Source organism: Dendrobates tinctorius, unplaced genomic scaffold (assembly GCF_039654945.1).
Source record: "Dendrobates tinctorius isolate UK_male_01 unplaced genomic scaffold, ASM3965494v1 ptg000191l, whole genome shotgun sequence".
Classification (NCBI taxonomy): domain Eukaryota; kingdom Metazoa; phylum Chordata; class Amphibia; order Anura; family Dendrobatidae; genus Dendrobates; species Dendrobates tinctorius.
In genome coordinates this window covers 19,636,463-19,656,033 of record NW_027361858.1, presented here as the reverse complement: position 1 = coordinate 19,656,033, position 19,571 = coordinate 19,636,463, and the positions used below count along the sequence as shown (strand labels likewise).

General features: G+C 42.1%; 1 protein-coding gene across 2 annotated transcripts in view; it reads right to left on the bottom strand.

Moving 5' to 3' along the window:
• Positions 1-19,571, bottom strand: part of SH3GL2 (SH3 domain containing GRB2 like 2, endophilin A1) — a 285,217-nt gene that overhangs the window by 39,630 nt on the left and 226,016 nt on the right. For both annotated transcript variants that reach the window (XM_073552479.1, XM_073552480.1), the window contains exons 5-6: positions 15,080-15,213; positions 12,019-12,177 (exon numbers count right to left, since the gene is read on the bottom strand). In XM_073552479.1, coding sequence (XP_073408580.1) covers positions 12,019-12,177; positions 15,080-15,213 — 293 coding nt within the window. The remainder of the gene's footprint in view (positions 1-12,018; positions 12,178-15,079; positions 15,214-19,571) is intronic.

Here is a 19,571-nt window from a genome sequence, read left to right as displayed (position 1 = left end):
GGCAGGGCTGCAATGATGTTGAAATGTGTTTTGGGGGATAAAGTTCATTTTCTAGGCAAATATTGACTTTGCAAGTAATTGCTGTTAAGCTGATCACTCTTTATAACATTCTGGAGTATATGCAAATTGCCATTAGAAAAAATGAAGCAGTAGACTTTGTAAAAATTAATATTTGTGTCATTCTCAAAACTTTTGCCCATGACTGTACTTCTGTTTTTTTAATTATTTCCATGTGCTACATTTCCCCAGTATCACAGATATTGAAGGTTTGGGGGGTTCAGCTCTCTGGTAGCCACATAAATACGCATAGGCACAGGGTTTTTATATCAAAACAGAATATAGTTTATTGTACTTCATAAACTTTACTGCTGCAAATTGAAAGCAACCTTTCTTCAGCACAAATGAATAACAAAAGAGTCCTTTCGCTGAGCAAGGCAAAGTACCGGTAAATCTAAACGGTCTGAGCAACTTGGTATTACAGGCATTTCTCAGTCTGTAGCATAGACTGTCCACCATAAACTGCATTTCTCCAGTTCCAACAGAACACACACTGCTGATCTAACCTGACTGCCTGTTAGACCTATAAAACCAGGACTGGAGAATGGAAGTGACCTTTCCGACCCAGGATCTTTTGGCCGCTCCTAAATCCTGGACCCAAAATCCAGTCAAAATAAAACCATCTCAGTAAGCTATTGTTACTAGTGCACTTTCTCCTGGGACTTACATCACTAAGGCCAACCACATTGGTGACAAATATCTGCCATCTTGCTTTCTTAAAAGAGGTATTGTCAAGTTTAGAAGTTATCCGAGCATAGAAAGAGGATAACTTCCTGACCGTTTGAAGGGGCCTTTAAGTCTAAAATTTTAGAAAAAGAACAATACACTGCTGTATTATTATTATTATTATTGTTAATATTTATTTATATAGCGCCATTGATTCCATGGTGCTGTACATGAGAAGGGGTTACATACAAATTACAGATATCACTTACAGTAAACAAACTTACAATGACAAACTGATAGAGGGGAGAGAGGACCCTGCCCTTTCGGGCTTACATTCTAAAGGATGGTGGGGAAGGAGACAGTAGGTTGGGGGATTGCAGCAGCTCCAGTGATGGTGAGGCAGTGGCTCCAGTAAGTGGTGAGGGGGCAGCAGGGATCATTGCAAGCTGTAGGCTTTCCTGAAGAGATGGGTTTTCAGGTTCCGTGTGAAGGATCCGAGTGTGGTTGATAGCCGGACGTGTTGGGGCAAAGAATTCCAGAGGGAGACGTCGGGAGAAGTCTTGGAGGCGGTTGGGTGAGGAGCGAATAAGTGTGGAGGAGAGAAGGAGGTCTTGGGAGGATCGGAGATTACGTGAGGGAAGATATCGGGAGATTAATTCAGAGATATATGGAGGAGACAGGTTATAGATGGCCTTGTAGGTCAGTATTAGCAATTTGAATTGGATACACTGAGGGAGTGGAAGCCAGTGAAGAGATTTGCAGAGGGGAGAAGCGAAGGAGTAGTGAGGAGATGAATTAGTCGGGCAGCAGAGTTAAGGATGGACTGGAGAGGTGTGAGGGTTTTAGCAGGGAGGCCACAGAAAAGGATGTTGCAGTAGTAGAGATGGGAGATGATGAGGGCATGCACAAGCATTTTAGTAGAGTGAGGGTTGAGGAAGGGACGATTCTGGAAATATTTTTGAGCTGGAGGTGGCAGGAGGTGGAGAGTGCTTGGATGTGCGGTTTGAAAGACAGGGCAGAGTCAAGGGTTACTCCGAGGCAGCGGACTTCCGGTACGGGGGAAAGCGTGATGTCATCAATTGTTATAGATAGGTCAGGTAAGGAAGATCTGTGAGATGGGGGAAAGATGATCAGTTCAGATTTGTCCACATTCAGTTTGAGGAAGCGGGAGGAGAAGAAGGAGGATATGGCTGATAGACACTCTGGGATTTTGGAGCGCAGAGGGGTGATGTCTGGGCCAGAGAGGTAGATCTGGGTATCATCGGCATAAAGGTTGTACTGGAATCCATGGGACTTTATGAGTTGCCCCAGGCCAAGTGTATAGATTGAGAAGAGTAGCAGTCCTAGAACAGAGCCTTGGGGGACTCCAACAGAGAGAGAGTGTGGGATGAGGTCGTGTGGGAGTGGGAGACACTGAATGTGCGGTTGGAGAGGTATGAGGAGATCCAGGATAGGGCAAGGTCTTTGATGCCAAAGGAAGAGAGAGGATCTGTAGTAGGAGGCAGTGGTCAACTGTGTCAAAGGCAGAGGACAGGTCTAGAAGGAGGAGTATAGAGTATTGTCCATTCGCTTTGGCTGTAAGTAGGTCGTTAGTAACTTTGGTCAGGGCTGTCTCAGTGTGGACGTGCTGCTCCAGGAGTTTGGAAGCAAATGGGAGCAGCGATATTGGGCGATAGCTGGACATAGCAGTTGGGTCGAGGGTTGGCTTTTTGAGAATAGGCGTGATTGTAGCATGTTTGAAAGCAGAAGGGAAGATACTGGAAGTTAGTGATAGGTTGAAGAGGTGGGTTAGAGATGGGATAAGAGTGGTGGCGAGGTTGGGGAGGAGGTGGGATGGGATGGGGTCAAGTGCACAAGTGGTGAGGTGTGAGTTGGAGAGAAAATGAGCAAGCTCCACTTCAGTGATGCTGGATAAGGAGGTTATGGGGTTTGGGCATGGTCTGGTATAAAAAGGGGTTGTGGTGGCTGAATAATAAAGACTTGCCGTGTTTGGTCTATCTTGTTTTTGAAGTGCATGACGAAGTCCTCAGCAGAGATTAGGGAAGTTGGAGGGGGCAGTGGTGGGCGGAGGAGGGAGTTGCTGTATATAGGTAGTTAGAGCCCTATCCTGCACAGAGCCCCATTTATGTCTTTTAAAGAATAAATGATTTTTTGGTTTTGAAAAATGTAGCAGCATAGTAAAAGAGGTCATTCTTATATATACAGTGTGTCCGTAAAGTAATGGTGCACTTTTGACCAGTCACTCGAAAGCAACAAAAGACGATAGAAATGTGAAATCTGCTTCAAATAAAAGAAAAACTCCCAGTTTCATACCTATTCAGTGCAGTTCGATGTGGGCTCCATTTGTTGCCCTACACACATCCAAACTTGTGGTTGCATGATGTCACAGACCTGGCAGTGTATTAATCAGAGTTCAGTTTATCAGGGGTTAATCTGACTACAGGCTCAGCAATAGCTTAACCCCTTCACGACCAATGACGCCACATAGGCGTCATGAAACCTGGTTCAAATCTGACCAGTGACGCCTATGTGGCGTCATGACTTCAAAGCCCCCCTGCGGGTCGGGTGACCGGGGTCACTGAAAAGTCACCCGACCCGCAGATACAGGGGGCTTTGTAATTCACCACAGGGGGCGTGGCTTCGCCCCCACGTGGCTACGATCGCTCTGATTGGCTGTTAAAATTGAAACAGCCAATCAGAGCGATAGTAATATTTCATCAATGAAAATTGATGAAATATTACAATCCAGCCATGTCCGACGCTGCTGTAGCATCGGACATGGCTGGAGACACCGATTCCACCCCCCTCCCCACCGGCGATCGCCCCCCCGCAACTGAATGACAGCGGCGATCTGCCGCCGCTGTCATCATCTGCCCCCCTCCCATTCCCTCTGCTCCCCACCAGCCTCCGATCCCCCCTCATCCCCCCCGGTACCTCCTGAGTCCCCCGTCCCTCCCGGTGTCCCTCGGGTCCGGATGATGGGCGCCGCCATCTTTGAAAATGGCGGGCGCATGCGCAGTGCACCCGCCCGAATCTGCCGGCTGCAGATTCCATTCTTTCATTTTGATCACTCTCACAGTGATCAAAATGAAAGAGAAAGTAAATAAACCCCCCGATTATCACCCCCATAGGTAGGCAGAACTAATAAAATAAAGAAAATATTTTTATTTTTATTTTTCCATTAGGGTTAGGGTTGAAAAGAGGGTTAGGGTTGAAAAGAGGGTTAGGGTTAAAAAGAGGGTTAGGGTTAGGGTTGAAAAGAGGGTTAGGGTTGAAAAGAGGGTTAGGGTTAGGGTTGGAAAGAGGGTTAGGGTTGGAAAGAGGGTTAGGGTTGGAAAGAGGGTTAGGGTTGGAAAGAGGGTTAGGGTTGGAAAGAGGGTTAGCGTTGGAAGGAGGGTTAGGGTTGGAATTAGGGTTAGGGTTGGAATTAGGGTTATGGTTAGGGTTGGGATTAGGGTTCGGGGTCTGTTGGGGTTAGGGTTATGGTTAGGGTTGGAATTAGGGTTAGGGATGTGTTGGGGTTAGGGCTGTGGTTAGGGGTGTGTTGGGGTTAGGGCTGGAGTTAGAATTGAGGGGTTTCCACTGTTTAGGCACATCAGGGGGTCACCAAACGCGACATGGTGCAACCATTGATTCCAGCCAATTTTGCGTTCAAAAAGTTAAACGGTGCTTCCTCCCTTCCAAGCCCTGACGTGTGCCTAAACAGTGGTTTACCCCAACATATGGGGTATCAGCGTACTCAGGAAAAATTGCACAACAACTTTGGGGGTCTAATTTCTCCTGGTACCCTTGGGAAAATAAAAAATTGGGGGCTAAAAAAATATTTTTGTGGAAAAATTTTTTTTTTTTAATTTTCACGTCTCTGCGTTATAAACTTCTGTGAAGCACTTGGGGGTCCAAAGTGCTCACCAGGCATCTAGATAAGTTACTTGGGAGGTCTAGTTTCCAAAATGGGGTCACTTGTGGGGGGTTTCTATTGTTTAGGCACATCAGGGGCTCTGCAAACGTAATGACGACCGCAGACCATTCCATCAAAGTCTGCATTTCAAAACGCCACTACTTCCATTCCGAGCCCTTACGTGTGCCCAAACAATAGTTCCCCCCCATATATGGGGCACCAGCGTACTCAGGACAAACTGTACAACAACTTTTGGGGTCCAATTTATCCTGCTACCCTTGTGGAAAAAAAAATTGCAGACTAAAAATCATTTTTTTGGAGGAAAAAAAAATATTTTTTATTTTCACGTCTCTGCGTTATAAACTTCTGTGAAGCACTTGGGGGTTCAAGGTGCTCACCACACATCTAGATAAGTTCCTTGGGGGGTCTAGTTTCCAAAATGGGGTCACTTGTGGGGGGGTTCCACAGTTTAGGTACATCAGGGGTTCTGCAAATGTAACATGATGCCCGCAGACCATTCCATCAAAGTCAGCATTTCATAATGTCACTACTTCCCTTCCGAGCCCCGACGTGTACCCAAACAATGGTCATCCCCCACATATGGGGTATCAGCGTACTCAGGACAAACTGGACAACAACTTTTGGGGTCCAATTTATCCTGCTACCCTTGTGAAAAAAAAAATTGCTAGCTAAAAATCATTTTTTTTGAGGAAAAAAAAATATTTTTTATTTTCACGGCTCTGCGTTATAAACTTCTGTGAAGCACTTGGGGGTTCAAGGTGCTCACCACACATCTAGATAAGTTCCTTGGGGGATCTAGTTTCCAAAATGGGGTCACTTGTGGCGGGGTTCCACAGTTTAGGTACATCAGGGGTTCTGCAAATGTAACATGATGCCCGCAGACCATTCCATCAAAGTCAGCATTTCATAATGTCACTACTTCCCTTCCGAGCCCCGACGTGTACCCAAACAGTGGTCCCCACCCACATGAGGTATCAGCGTACTCAGGACAAACTGGACAACAACTTTTGGGGCCAATTTATCCTGCTACCCCTGTGAAAAAAATAATTGCTGGCTAAAAATCATTTTTTTTTTTGTGGAAAAAAAAATATTTTTTATTTTCACGGCTCTGCGTTATAAACTTCTATGAAGCGCTTGGGGGTTCAAGGTGCTCACCACACATCTAGATAAGTTCCTTGGGGGTCTAGTCTCCAAAATGGGGTCACTTGTGGGGGGGTTCCACAGTTTAGGTACATCAGGGGCTCTGCAAATGTAACATGACACCCGCAGACCATTCCATCAAAGTCAGCATTTCAAAATGTCACTACTTCCCTTCCGAGCCCCGACGTGTGCCCAAACAGTGGTTCCCCCCCACATGTGAGGTACCAGCGTACTCAGGACAAACTGGACAACAAATTTTGGGGTCTAATTTATCCTGGTACCCTTGTGAAAATAAAAAATTGCGCACTAAAAAATAATTTTTTGAGGGAAAATTTTTTTTTTTATTTTCACGGTTCTGCGTCATAAACTTTTGTGAAGCACTTGAGGGTTCAAGGTGCTCACTACACATCTAGATAAATTCCTTAGGGGGTCTAGTTTCCAAAATGGGGTCATTTGTGGGGGAGCTCCAATGTTTAGGCACACAGGGGCTCTCCAAACACAACATGGTGTCCGCTAACGATTGGAAGTAATTTGCATTTCAAAAAGTCAAATGGCGCTCCTTCCCTTCTGAGCCCTGCCGTGTGCCCAAACAGTGGTTCCCCCCCACATATGGGGTACCAGCGTACTCAGGACAAACTGGACAACAAGATTTGTGGTCCAATTTCTCCTGTTAGCCTTGTGAAAATTAAAAATAGTGTGCTAAAAGTCATTTTTGAGGAAAAAAAATTATTTTTTATTTTCACTGCTCTGTGTTATAAACTTTTGTGAAGCACTTGGGGGTTCAAAGTGCTCCCTACACGTCTAGATAAGTTCCTTAGGGGGTCTAGTTTCCAAAATGGGGTCACTTGTGGGGGAGCTCCAATGTTTAGGTGCACAGGGGCTCTCCAAATGCGACATGGTGTCCGATAACGATTGGAGCTAATTTTCCATTCAAAAAGTCAAATGGTGCTCCTTGCCTTCCGGGCCATGCCGTGCACCCAAACAGTGGTTTATGACCACATATGAGGTATCTGTGCACTCAGGAGAAATTGCTCAACAAATTTTAGGATCCATTTTATCCTGTTGCCCATGTGAAAATGAAAAAACTGAGGCTAAAAGAAAATTTTTGTGAAAAAAAAGTATTTTTTTTTTTTTTACAGATCAATTTGTGAAGTACCTGGGGGTTCAAAGTGATCACTATGCATCTAGATAAGTTCCTTGGGGGGTCTAGTTTCCAAAATGGGGTCACTTGTGGAGGAGCTCCAATGTTTATGCACACAGGGGCTCTCCAAACACGACATGGCAACCGCTAAATATTCCAGCATATTTTCCATTCAAAAAGTCAAATGGCGCTCCTTCCCTTCTGAGCCGTGCCGTGCGCCCAAACAGTGGTTTATGACCACATATGAGGTATCGTTGTACTCAGGAGAAATTGCCCAACAAATTTTAGGATCCATTTTATCCTGTTTCCCATGTGAAAATGAAAAAATTGATGCTAAAAGAAAATTTTTGTTGGAAAAATTAAAATGTCCATTTTTTCTTTCCACATTGCTTTAGTTCCTGTGAAACACCTGAAGGGTTAATAATCTTCTTGAATGTAGTTTTCAGTAGCTTGAGGGGTGCAGTTTTTAGAATGGTGTAACTTTTGGGTATTTTCTGCCATATAGACCCCTCAAAGTGACTTCAAATGTGAGGTGGTCCCTAAAAAAAATGGTTTTGTAAATTTTATTGTAAAAATGAGAAATCGCTGGTCAACTTTTAACCCTTATAACTTCCTAACAAAATATTTTGTTTCCAAAATTCTGCTGATGTAAAGTAGACATATGGGAAATGTTATTTATTAACTATTTTGTGTCACATAACTCTCTGGTTTAACAGAATAAAAATTCAAAATTTGAAAATTGCAAAATTTTCTAAATTTTCACCAAATTTCTGATTTTTTGACAAATAAACGCAAAAAATTATCAACCTAAATTTACCACTAACATGAAGCCCAATATGTCACGAAAAAACAATCTCAGAATCGCTAGGATCCGTTGAAGCGTTCCTGAGTTATTACCTCATAAAGGGACACTGGTCAGAATTGCAAAAAATGGCCTGGTCATTAAGGTCAAAATAGGCTTGGTCATGAAGGGGTTAAATGAGTTTGTGTTGTTTGATTGGTTCTTGTTATTTCTCCTCATGAACAGGTCTGATATGATTGGGCCAGAGAAAGGGCGCCAAAATGTAAACTTAAAAAGTGCACCAGAACTTTACGGACACAGTGTATTTTTGAAATACAGTGGGTATGGAAAGTATTCAAACCCCTTTAAATTTTTCACTCTTTGTTTCAATGCAGCCATTTGGTAAATTCAAAAAAGTTCATTTTTTTCTCTTTTATTTACACTCTGCACCCCATCTTGACTGAAAAAAAACAGAAATGTAGAAATTTTTGCAAATTTCTTAAAAAAGAAAAACTGAAATATCACATGGTCATAAGTATTCAGACCCTTTGCTCAGGCACTCATATTTAAGTCACATGCTGTCCATTTCCTTGTGATCTTCCTTGAGATGGTTCTACTCCTTCATTGGAGTCCAGCTGTGTTTAATTAATCTGATAGGATTTGATTTGTAAAGGTAAACACCTGTCTATATAAGACCTCACAGCTCACAGTGCATGTCAGACCAAATGAGAATCATGAGGTCAAAGGAACTGGCCTACAGCTCAGAGACAGAATTGTGGCAAGGCACAGATCTGGCCAAGGTTACAAAAGAATTTCTGCAGTACTCAAGGTTCCTAAGAGCACAGTGGCCTCCATAATCCTTGAATGGAAGAAGTTTGGGACCACCAGAAGTCTTCCTAGACCTGGCCGTCCAGCCAAACTGAGCAATCGTGGGAGAAGAGCCTTGGTGAGAGAGGTAAAGAAGAACCCAAAGATCACTGTGGCTAAGCTCCACAGGTGCAGTGGGAGATGGGAGAAAGTTCCACAAAAGTCAACTATCACTGCAGCCCTCCACCAGTCGGGTCTTTATGGCAGAGTGGCCCGACGGAAGCCTCTCCTCAGTGCCAGACATATGAAAGCCCGCATAGAGTTTGCTAAAAAACACATGAAGGGCTCCCAGACTATGGGAAATAAGATTCTCTGGTCTGATGAGACGAATATAGAACTTTTTGGTGATAATTCTAAGTGGTATGTGTGGAGAAAACCATCACCTGCCCAATACAGTCCCAACAGTGAAACATGGTAGTGTCAGCATCATGCTATGGGGTGTTTTTCAGCTGCAGGAACAGGACGACTGATTGCAAATTAAGGCCTGTTTCACACTTCAGTTTTTTGTGTCAGTCAAAATCCGCCAAAAAGGCGGAAAGCGGATCCGTTATTAACTGATATGAACGGATGGCACCGGATCCGTTTTTTTTTATGACGGATCCGCCGAATGAACAATTTTAAAGGAACCGCTGCCCGGGAAGGAGAGAGGGAGAGAAGGAGAGAGAGAGAGAATTTTTTTCGTCCACCAGAAAGGATTTCAGGGCTAAATTCCCGGCTGACTTCCTTTCTCTGGGCACGCGCACTGTAAAATGCGGATCCTGCAGCAAAAAAAACGTTGCAGAGTCCGTCCAGGCATGTCGGCGAACGCAAAAAATTTGGCGGATCCGCAAAAAAAACGGATCCAACGGATAGCCATCTGTCAAGATCCACCGGTAATGCAACTCAATGGGGAAAAAAAAAGGATCCGCCAAAAAAAATGGCGGATCGTTTTTTTTTTCAAAAAACAGCGGATTTTGACTGATGGTCAAAAACAGAAGTGTGAAACAGGCCTAAGGAAACATGAATGCGGCCAAGTACAGAGATATCCTGGATGAAAACCTCTTCCAGAGTGCTATGGACCTCAGACTTGGCCGAAGGTTCACCTTCCAACAAGACAATGACCCTAAGCACACAGCTAAAATAACAAAGGAGTGGCTTCAGAACAATTCTGTGACCATTCTTTACTGGCTCAGCCAGAGCCCTGACCTAAACCCAATTGAGCATCTCTGGAGAGATATGAAAATGGCTCCAAATCCAGGTGTGAAAAACTTGTTGCATCATTCCCAAGAAAACTCATGATTGTACTAGCTCAAAATGGTGCTTTTACTCAATACTGAGAAAAGGGTCTGAATATTTATGACCATGTGAAATTTCAGTTTTTCTTTTTTAATAAATTTGCAAAAATTTCTATATTTCTGTTTTTTTCAGTTAAAATGGGGTGCACAGAGTGTACATTAATGAGAAAAAAAATTAACTTTTTGGAATTTACCAAATGGCTGCAATGAAACCAAGAGTAAAAAATTTAAAGGGGTCTGAATACTTTCCGTACCCACTCGAGATGTCATGGGCCCAGTTGCATAGCTGAAGAAGCAGTGTACAAAAGGTACAGAGGAGGTGATGGCTCCAAACCCACTAACACACTGAGGCTCACACAGAGTGACAGCCACTTTAAATGCCATCAGGGTGCACAGCATACAAATATAGTTAAACTCTGTAGTAGAGCAAGGAGTCATGGTCTCCCTGCCCCACCACTCTCCATTATGTAGTTGGCAGGTTGCTTTAAGCCTGCAGCCTACAGAATGGCAGGAGCACGCACAGGACATATGAGTCCTAGGGTAGGTGGCACAATGACATCACCGTGCTAGTGGACTCTACAGGATCCAGTTTACGTGACTATATAGTGTTTATTTTTTTATTTTATGAATCAGTCCTTGTAGGGGATAAAGTGATATACCATGTAGTGTAATCTCTTATATGTTCTGCAGGACTGGTATCTACCATATTGTTCTTGGTCTTAGCATAGTTATTTTTTTTTTTTTAGTACCGGCATATTCATCTGCTGAGGCTCCCCTGCACCCACTCTGAACAGGGTATGCCACCATGGTTTAAAAATGGTTACCTAAGTTAGTGGGCCACTCAGATATGTTTTACCTCCACACTCTCACACTGAACCCCTAGATATGCCTCTGAATAGGGCAAGTTACCATACAAGTTTGAATTCTCATTTTTGTATACTAATGGATATGCCAGAAAATGAAAAAAACAAGGTGCTACAAGAAACTCAACAGACTACTCATGCAACCCAAAACATCACCAGTATAAATCAGACCCTAGCTGTGTGGTTACAGCTTTGAATGTTTTACTGGGAAATGCTATGGTGTTTCAGCGAAGACATACTACACTCTGAAAAGTCAGTTGGACCTATGTGTCTCAGATGACTAGTCCATAGCAGATCCTTAGTGGCTGCTTACCGCCTCCCAAAGACTGATAAAGAGAGACCCGCCAACCATGTGGATCTGGGTGGAGAGTGGCTGTCAGGAACCTGCCTCGGACTAGTCGTCTGATACCTATAGTACAACTTAGGCCGGCTTTTCAAAGTATGTTTTCTCTGAAACACCACAGCACTTCAGAGTAAAATATACACTGCTCAAAAAAATAAATAATTTCTACCTGCTGTCTGTTCCATTTGCACAACAGCAGGAGTAATGGAATCGCAGTCGGTGTTACTTCATAACTGGAGAGGTTGATTTCACAGAAGTGTGATTGGCTTGGAGTTACATCATGTTGTTTAAAGTGTTCCCTTTATTTTTTAAGCAATGTTATAAAGTTCACAATGGACTTCAAGGCTTTATCAATCCAACTACTTGTTTCCTCCTCATAACCAGTAGCCTTGGTCTATAGAAACATATTTAAGTATGTAAAACCTCAATCAGGACATTCATTTACTGCAAGTAAGCACTCCCATGAATATTTTTTCCATTAAATCTATGTACTGTATATGTGTATGGTGTGTAGTGCGTGTGGGATAATATACTCACCTACTGCCACCTTCTCTGATATCCAGAGCCATTCTTCTGAGAGATGTCACCTCTCACGTTGCACTCTGCATGGCCAGGAAGTTTAAAATGTAAGCCTATGGAGGGTCAGAATGAAGCTCCAAAAGACTTTCATTATAAAAAAGACTTACAGCTCACACATAGAGGATAAAGTGAGCCGGCTAGTCTGAAGTGTGGTGGCATCACTGAGAAGAGCTGGGCACCGGAGAAAGTGGCGGTAAGTATGTTAAAACACTCACATATAAACAGTTTTAATGAAAATATATATTCAAGGAAGGGCTTCTTTAACAGGATTATGTAGATACTGTAACTTGTCTCATGTGCAAAACAACTTTTCAGAGTAAAAACTGCAATATAGACAGCGTTACCAAATCTCCTTAAAATAATTTGCGTGCAAATCGATATTCCTTACATCCATCTCCAAAAGGTTAAACATGCTGGATTCTGCAATTTCTTTGGACTCATCAAACTTCTCAAGAGCCTGGCGAATCTCATCATCTGTGATTTTGCCTTGCCTTTTCTTCTTGTAATCAAAGTCCAGACGTCGGCCTTCCAGCTTTTTTAAGTGGTGCTGCGAAAGAAAATCAAGAAAAGTATTTTTTTTTTTAATTTTTACAGTAGAACATCACATGTTTGGATTTTAGGACATTCTAGAAGACTAATTTCAGTAACACTCACCTTATTAGTGGCTATAAACCTACACTAATAGACTTATATAGCAGAGATCAAAAGGGGCCATTCATATTAGGTTGCCATCCAATAGCCAATGCGGATGGTTAAATTCAAAGCCTAGGTATCTTTATCCAAGAACCTAACAGCAGACATGTGGTGTGCTTATATGGTGTCTAAGTAGTGGTTGTTCTAGCCTAGACCCTTAGAACCTATTTATATTACATCAATAAACTTCTAGAATATGTTGACTGATCGGCGCAAGAATCTGTATTTACAGTGAGACAAATCTTACTACTTACTTTCAAACATCATGAATTTCACGGTAGATTATCAAATTCCATAAAGCAGGTTCTGAGTTTTATAATAAATTCAGGGCACTGGGTTGTGTACTAGTCATTATGAAAAGACAATAATAAGTGTTCTGGAGACTATAAATTCCAGTTTTAACAAATAAAGAGCTGATAGGGTAAATTAACGTGTGGTAACTTTATGACCGCTTTATGCCGGTCCACCTAGGAGGCACCATTAACATAATGCAGAAATCATAGCGGAAACAAAAAGAAACTGAGAGAATCTACTACATTTAGACTAATAACACAAATAATAACCTTCTGGAGATCAGATTTTTGTTATTTATGTATATGGTTAATAAAGCTATTCAAAAACCTTGACACAACTAACTTACGACACGTCTAACACATGCGAAACTTGGACATTTGTGGAGAGCCTAACCAATCAGGCTTGCTCAAAAGAATAGGAGTTAAACACCTGTTAAAAACCTCCAAGTTCCTCTAATTCTGTCGCTCTTTTCTATTTTGCACTGCATTCCTCCATATTCACATTTGTTGATTCTAGAGTATACCATGTTAAATGTTTGTTTGCAGTCCAACTGGACATTTCTTCACCATATTCCTAGGGGCAGGCACTTTCACCCCACGGCAGCATCAGAGACAGCAATATTGCTAGATCAGCTGCGGAGCTGTGATTGGCAGCAACTGAGAGGGAGAGGTGAATGCGTACATTCCCAAAAGACTGAAGAAACGACTAGTTAGACTGCAAAGCAGAAATTTCACAAAGTGTGCTCAAGAAAATAGAACTGTGAATATTTTTGCAATGGAGGGATTCAGTGCAAAATGGAAAGGAAAGGCAGAATCAGAGAAGCTAAGGGGTTTTACAAGGTATTTAACTCAATTGTTTTTGAGCAAGGGAAATAACTTCTTTAATTTCATAGTTTAAAAAGGACCCAGAAAAAATGAGTACAAAAACTATGTAAATTTTTCTGAGTTCTTCTAATTTTGCCATTTTTTCACATTTTGTGCTGTATTGCTTCATTGCAGAGATATTCACATTTATTTCTTCTGGAGTGTAGTATGTGAAATCTCAAATTATTGTGCAACTGAGTGTTTTTGCAGACTTTTCTTTATGGTTGTGTGCTTTCACTATGGATGCTACTAATTGCAACTCAGCAGTCTCAGAGTCTTCTCTGGGGAGTGGGTGTGCACTTTAACCCATTCCGCCGTATCACAGCTCAGTAACATCTGAGATTGCTAAAAACTGCTAAATCAGCCACATCTGGGAGGAAGTGATGACAATGCCTCAATAGAAGGCGCTGAAGGAACACCAAGTTTCACTACAAGCAGAGATTTCACATATTGTGCTCCTAAGTGCTCATTCACAAGTCAAATTTTCACATATGAGTGCTATTCGTTATTTTCATTGATAGAACATGTACATCTGATGGTCAATGATCCTGTTCACATATCAGACTCTTTTGTCAGACCTAGTGTTCAGCACGAAATTGACAAGACATGTCTAATATTGATTTAACAAGGCTCTGGGTCCGAGAAAAAATATAAAAAAAAAAATGATAAATCGAGACAGAGATTCAACTCTCATGACACTCTGCTGGAACTAGGATCAAAAACACTGGTGAAACTTGATCCATTTTTCATGAATTTGAAAAAAGCGAATGTCTGAATGCGGCTTAAAACATTAACTATGCAAAACGTAAAAAAAGTGGCAGAATTAGGGAAACACAGGGATATTTACAATGTATTAAACTCAATTTTTATTGCGCAAATGAAAGGTCCTTTGTAATAAAGAGCAATAAATGGATTTGATTAGCTGTTACTGCTAAGAATACATGTTCGAATTCTAGAGAAATTACAGAGCCGATGAAGTCATCGATGGCTGCAGCAGTCCTAGAACCACCACAGTAATGCTGTTTATTACATTTGGTTTCTGGTCCTTTGGCTGACCGTGTGCACGAGCCGGAGAGAGAAATCCAAACAGCAGGATGTGGCCGTACGTTGTTCGGATTCGATTTAGTGAATTCATTGGCTCTACATTTAATAGTCTATCCAGGCTTCTTAATGGTAGAATTAGTTTGAGATTCTAAAAAAAGGAGATACAGTGGAGAACAAAAATTGATGACACACGATTTCCTATGTCCCTCAATAACACATTAAATATACTGTTGGTTTAATACGTCTTACTATTTATATATTCTAGGCCGTACACAACAGAGTGATGACTGGTCAGAAACTGCACCTAACTCTGTCATATTATATACGATATGAAATGCGAGGATTATTAACAACTAGGGTGCTGCTGGCTATTGTGGATAAGTAACGGCATGAGTCACATTCCTTTGTCAATGGTTCAATTACACATGGCAGCAAAAATTTACAGCTACTGACTTAAGATACAATGCGCCATATTATACCTTACAGCACATTTACGTTGACTTTTAAGTCTTTTAGGACCTCTATTTTCTAGCTTGCATTTCCGCTATGCTGTACCTGGATTTCCTTTAAATCTTTGTCGTGCAGATTTTGTAGAGGATCTATGAAGTTTTGCTTCACCTCAATGTCTAACGAGTCTTTAATGTCAGAAAGTTCCCTTACAGCTTCTCCTACATCAACAAGTGCCGGACCTGGTAAAAAATGCATCAGAAAATTAGACATTCAAGTAATCAAGTGGATCATATCATGTTTATATGATTCATATAGCGAACACTGTGACCCAAGCTTTTATCAATATTTTCACAACAATTTGTTAGGCATAGCGTTTGACGGACTGCGTTTACACTATAGCATAACGCGATCGTGTTATGCTATACCGCTAGCGCAGATGCTTCATCTGCGCTAGCGGTGATGGACCTTCGGACACTGCAGACCGCGTCCGAAGGTCCGTCACAGAATGACGGCACATCGCTAACGCATGCCGATTATGAACCGCCACTACATCAATGTTACAATTATACCCAATTAATTTGGTCCTGCAGCCAGCCAAGCCGTATTAACTAGTGATGAGTGAGTATACTCGTTGCTCGGGTCTCCCCGAGCATGCTTGGGTGGTCTCCGAGTATCTTGGCATGCTCGAAGATTTAGTTTTGTCGCCTCAGCTGCATGATTTGCGACAGCTAGACAGGTTGAGTACATGTGTGGAATGCCTGTTTGATAGGGAATTCCCACATGTATTCAGCCTGTCTACAAGTCGCAAATCATGCAGATGAGACGACGAAAACTTAATCTCCGAGCACGACAAAATACTCGAAGATCACCCGAGCATGCTCGGGGAGACCTGAGCTACGATGCTACTTGCCCATCACTAGTATTAACCCATGGCCTGGCCCCTATTTCGGGCTCCCTCCAGCACTTACATCTTTCATCCCAATACTACTTTTTCTATGTACAAAACTCAAACAGTATTTGGCAGATTAGTGTACATCTTTGAGCAGGAGCGTAACATGAAGCTCATGGGTAAAATCTCCAACACGGCAACAAATTATCATAGTTTTGTAATAGTATTGGTCTTCGTATATGGGCCAAAGGAACAGTTTGGGCCCCTTAGCCTTAAGGGCCTGGGTGCGACTGCAACCCTTGCACCTACTGTAGTTTCGCCCCCATAAATCACAGGCAGATGTTCGTGAAGTAGAGTTTATGCCATCATTTATACTTTCTGTATTTACATGGATACCATTACCCATGGAAGCAAAGACTGTTGACTTCTTTTCTCACATTGCAGTCTTTCCTCCCGTTATTTTTTTCTTTTGACATCCTGACAGGTGCAGGTACATTTGGCTGTCATTTGTTCTTTTAAAAATTTAATAAGCAATAACTGTTTGGTCCTAACAGCCCGTGGGAATAGTTGAGTACGTACACGATCAAGGTCACGACTAGAATTTATTGCTCATGGAGGCGTAATAAGTGAAGAAATCATCAGAAACATGATTCTAGTGCGCTATTAGTCCAATGTGATGACTATACGTGCTCCTGGTCAGAGTGCAAAACGTCCTTAACCACTGGAGCCATTGGGTGAGGGTAACAGTGCCTCAGCAACAACAACAAAAAAATGATGGGCCCCTAGTCTAGGCTTCAGCTTAGTCAGCCTTATGATTAATACAGCCCTGGTAGCCAACATCAAATAAAGCTCGAGGAGGAGAAATCAATAGGAGATATTTTCAATTAAAGGGGTTTTCACTTTCTCACCATAAATCTCCACTAAAGCTATGAACCCACGATCAGAATATAGCAGCATTTTGGATGCAGTGTATTTTTGCTGCATCCAAAATGCTGCATTCTACTCAGGCAGATAAATCGCATGTGTTCATTGAACCATGTGGATTTACAGCATGTAATGAATGTCAATGGGTGAGACTAAGCAGCGGAGACTACGTTGTCCGCTGCAAATAATTGACATGCTGCGGCTCGTAAACCCGCACCACGGGTGAGTATATGCAGGGTCAAATAGAAGCATCGTAGGCATGGGATTTATAGAAACCTCACCCATTATACTTGTAACCTAGAACGCAGCGTTTTGGATGTAGCGTAGGTGTGCTGCATCTAAAACGCTGCTATTCTGGATCGTGGGCACGTACCCTAAGTGATAACTGTCCCTGTGCAAAAGACGCACATAAATCACTCTCTCCGAGCAGCTGACATCCCTACATAGCTATTCTCGAGTGAAGTTATTAGCGTGGAGAGAGCAAATGGTGTTCTCTCTCCTGCATTGAAGTGATAGCAAAGAAGATAAGCAATGGCAGAAGCAAGGAGAGAGTGATTTAGTGCAGACATAGCATAGATTTATTTAGGACAAGTCAGCCATGTTAATCAACACAGAGGTAGTGGCAGGCATCTAAATAAGTGGATGGAATGGTGCACCAAGACATTTCGCCATGCCAAGGGTATACTGAGCACCTATATTATATATATATATATATATATATATATATATATATTAAAAAAAGAAAAGAGCCAGCACTGCCAGTGGTCAGAATGCATAACATGAGGTGCATATGCACATATCTTACTGCATTCAAAATGAGACATTTAGCAAAATATTGATCAATATATTGAGCCACCCCGCCACGCCAAGGCAATCTCATATGGGGGGTCCTACTCTACATTTTTATTTATTCACTGTGCCATTGCGGCCTCCTAAATGTTTTAAAAGCAAGACCATATCAAATGCAATCCATACCTGAAGCATATCTGCATTTGATATGGTCTTGCTTTTAAAACATTTAGGAGGCCGCAATGGCACAGTGAATAAATAAAAATGTAGAGTAGGACCCCCCATATGAGATTGCCTTGGCATGGCGGGGTGGCTCAATATATTGATCAATATTTTGCTAAATGTCTCATTTTGAATGCAGTAAGATATGTGCATATGCACCTCATGTTATGCGTTCTGACCACTGGCAGAGCTGGCTCTTCTCTTTTTTTATTGCATATATATATATATATATATATATATATATATATATATACATACACACACACACACACACACACACACAGTTGTGGCCAAAAGTATGGACACCCCTGCAATTCTGTCAGATAATACTCAGTTTCTTCCTGAAAATGATTGCAAACACGAATTCTTTGGTATTATTATCTTCATTTAATTTGTCTTAAATGAAAAAACACAAAAAGAATTGTCCTAAAGCCAAATTGGATATAATTCCACACCAAACATAAAAAAGAGGGTGGACAAAAGTATTGGCACTGTTCAAAAAAATCATGTGATGCTTCTCTAATTTGTGTAATTAACAGCACCTGTAACTTACCTGTGGCACCTAACAGGTGTTGGCAATAACTAAATCACACTTGCAGCCTGTTGACATGGATTAAAGTAGACTCAACCTCTGTCCTGTGTCCTTGTGTGTACCACATTGAGCATGGAGAAAAGAAAGAAGACCAAAGAACTGTCTGAGGACTTGAGAAACCAACTTGTGAGGAAGCATGTGCAATCTCAAGGCTACAAGTCCATCTCCAAAGACCTGAATGTTCCTGTGTCTACCGTGCGCAGTGTCATCAAGAAGTTTAAAGCCCATGGCACTGTGGCTAACCTCCCTAGATGTGGACGGAAAAGAAAAATTGACAAGAGATTTCAACGCAAGATTGTGCGGATGTTGGATAAAGAACCTTGACTAACATCCAAACAAGTTCAAGCTGCCCTGCAGTCCGAGGGTACAACAGTGTCAACCCGTACTATCCGTCGGCGTCTGAATGAAAAGGGACTGTATGGTAGGAGACCCAGGAACACCCCACTTCTTACCCCGAGACATAAAAAAGCCAGGCTGGAGTTTGCCAAAACTTACCTGAAAAAGCCTAAAACGTTTTGGAAGAATGTTCTCTGGTCAGATGTGACAAAAGTAGAGCTTTTTGGGCAAAGGCATCAACATAGAGTTTACAGGAGAAAAAAAGAGGCATTCAAAGAAAAGAACACGGTCCCTACAGTCAAACATGGTGGGGGTTCCCTGATGTTTTAGGGTTGCTTTGCTGCCTCTGGCACTGGACTGCTTGACCGTGTGCATGACATTGTGAAGTCTGAAGACTACCAACAAATTTTGCAGCATAATGTAGAGCCCAGTGTGAGAAAGCTGGGTCTCCCTCAGAGGTCATGGGTCTTCCAGCAGGACAATGACCCAAAACACACTTCAAAAAGCACTAGAAAATGGTTTGAGAGAAAGCACTGGAGACTTCTAAGGTGGCCAGCAATGAGTCCAGACCTGAATCCCATAGAACACCTGTGGAGAGATCTAAAAATGGCAGTTTGGAGAAGGCACCCTTCAAATATCAGGGACCTGGAGCAGTTTGCCAAAGAAGAATGGTCTAAAATTCCAGCAGAGCATTGTAAGAAACTCATTGATGGTTACCGGAAGCGGTTGGTCGCAGTTATTTTGGCTAAAGGTTGTGCAACCAAGTATTAGGCTGAGGGTGCCAATACTTTTGTCTGGCCCATTTTTGAAGTTTTGTGTGAAATTATCAGTGTTTTGCTTTTTGC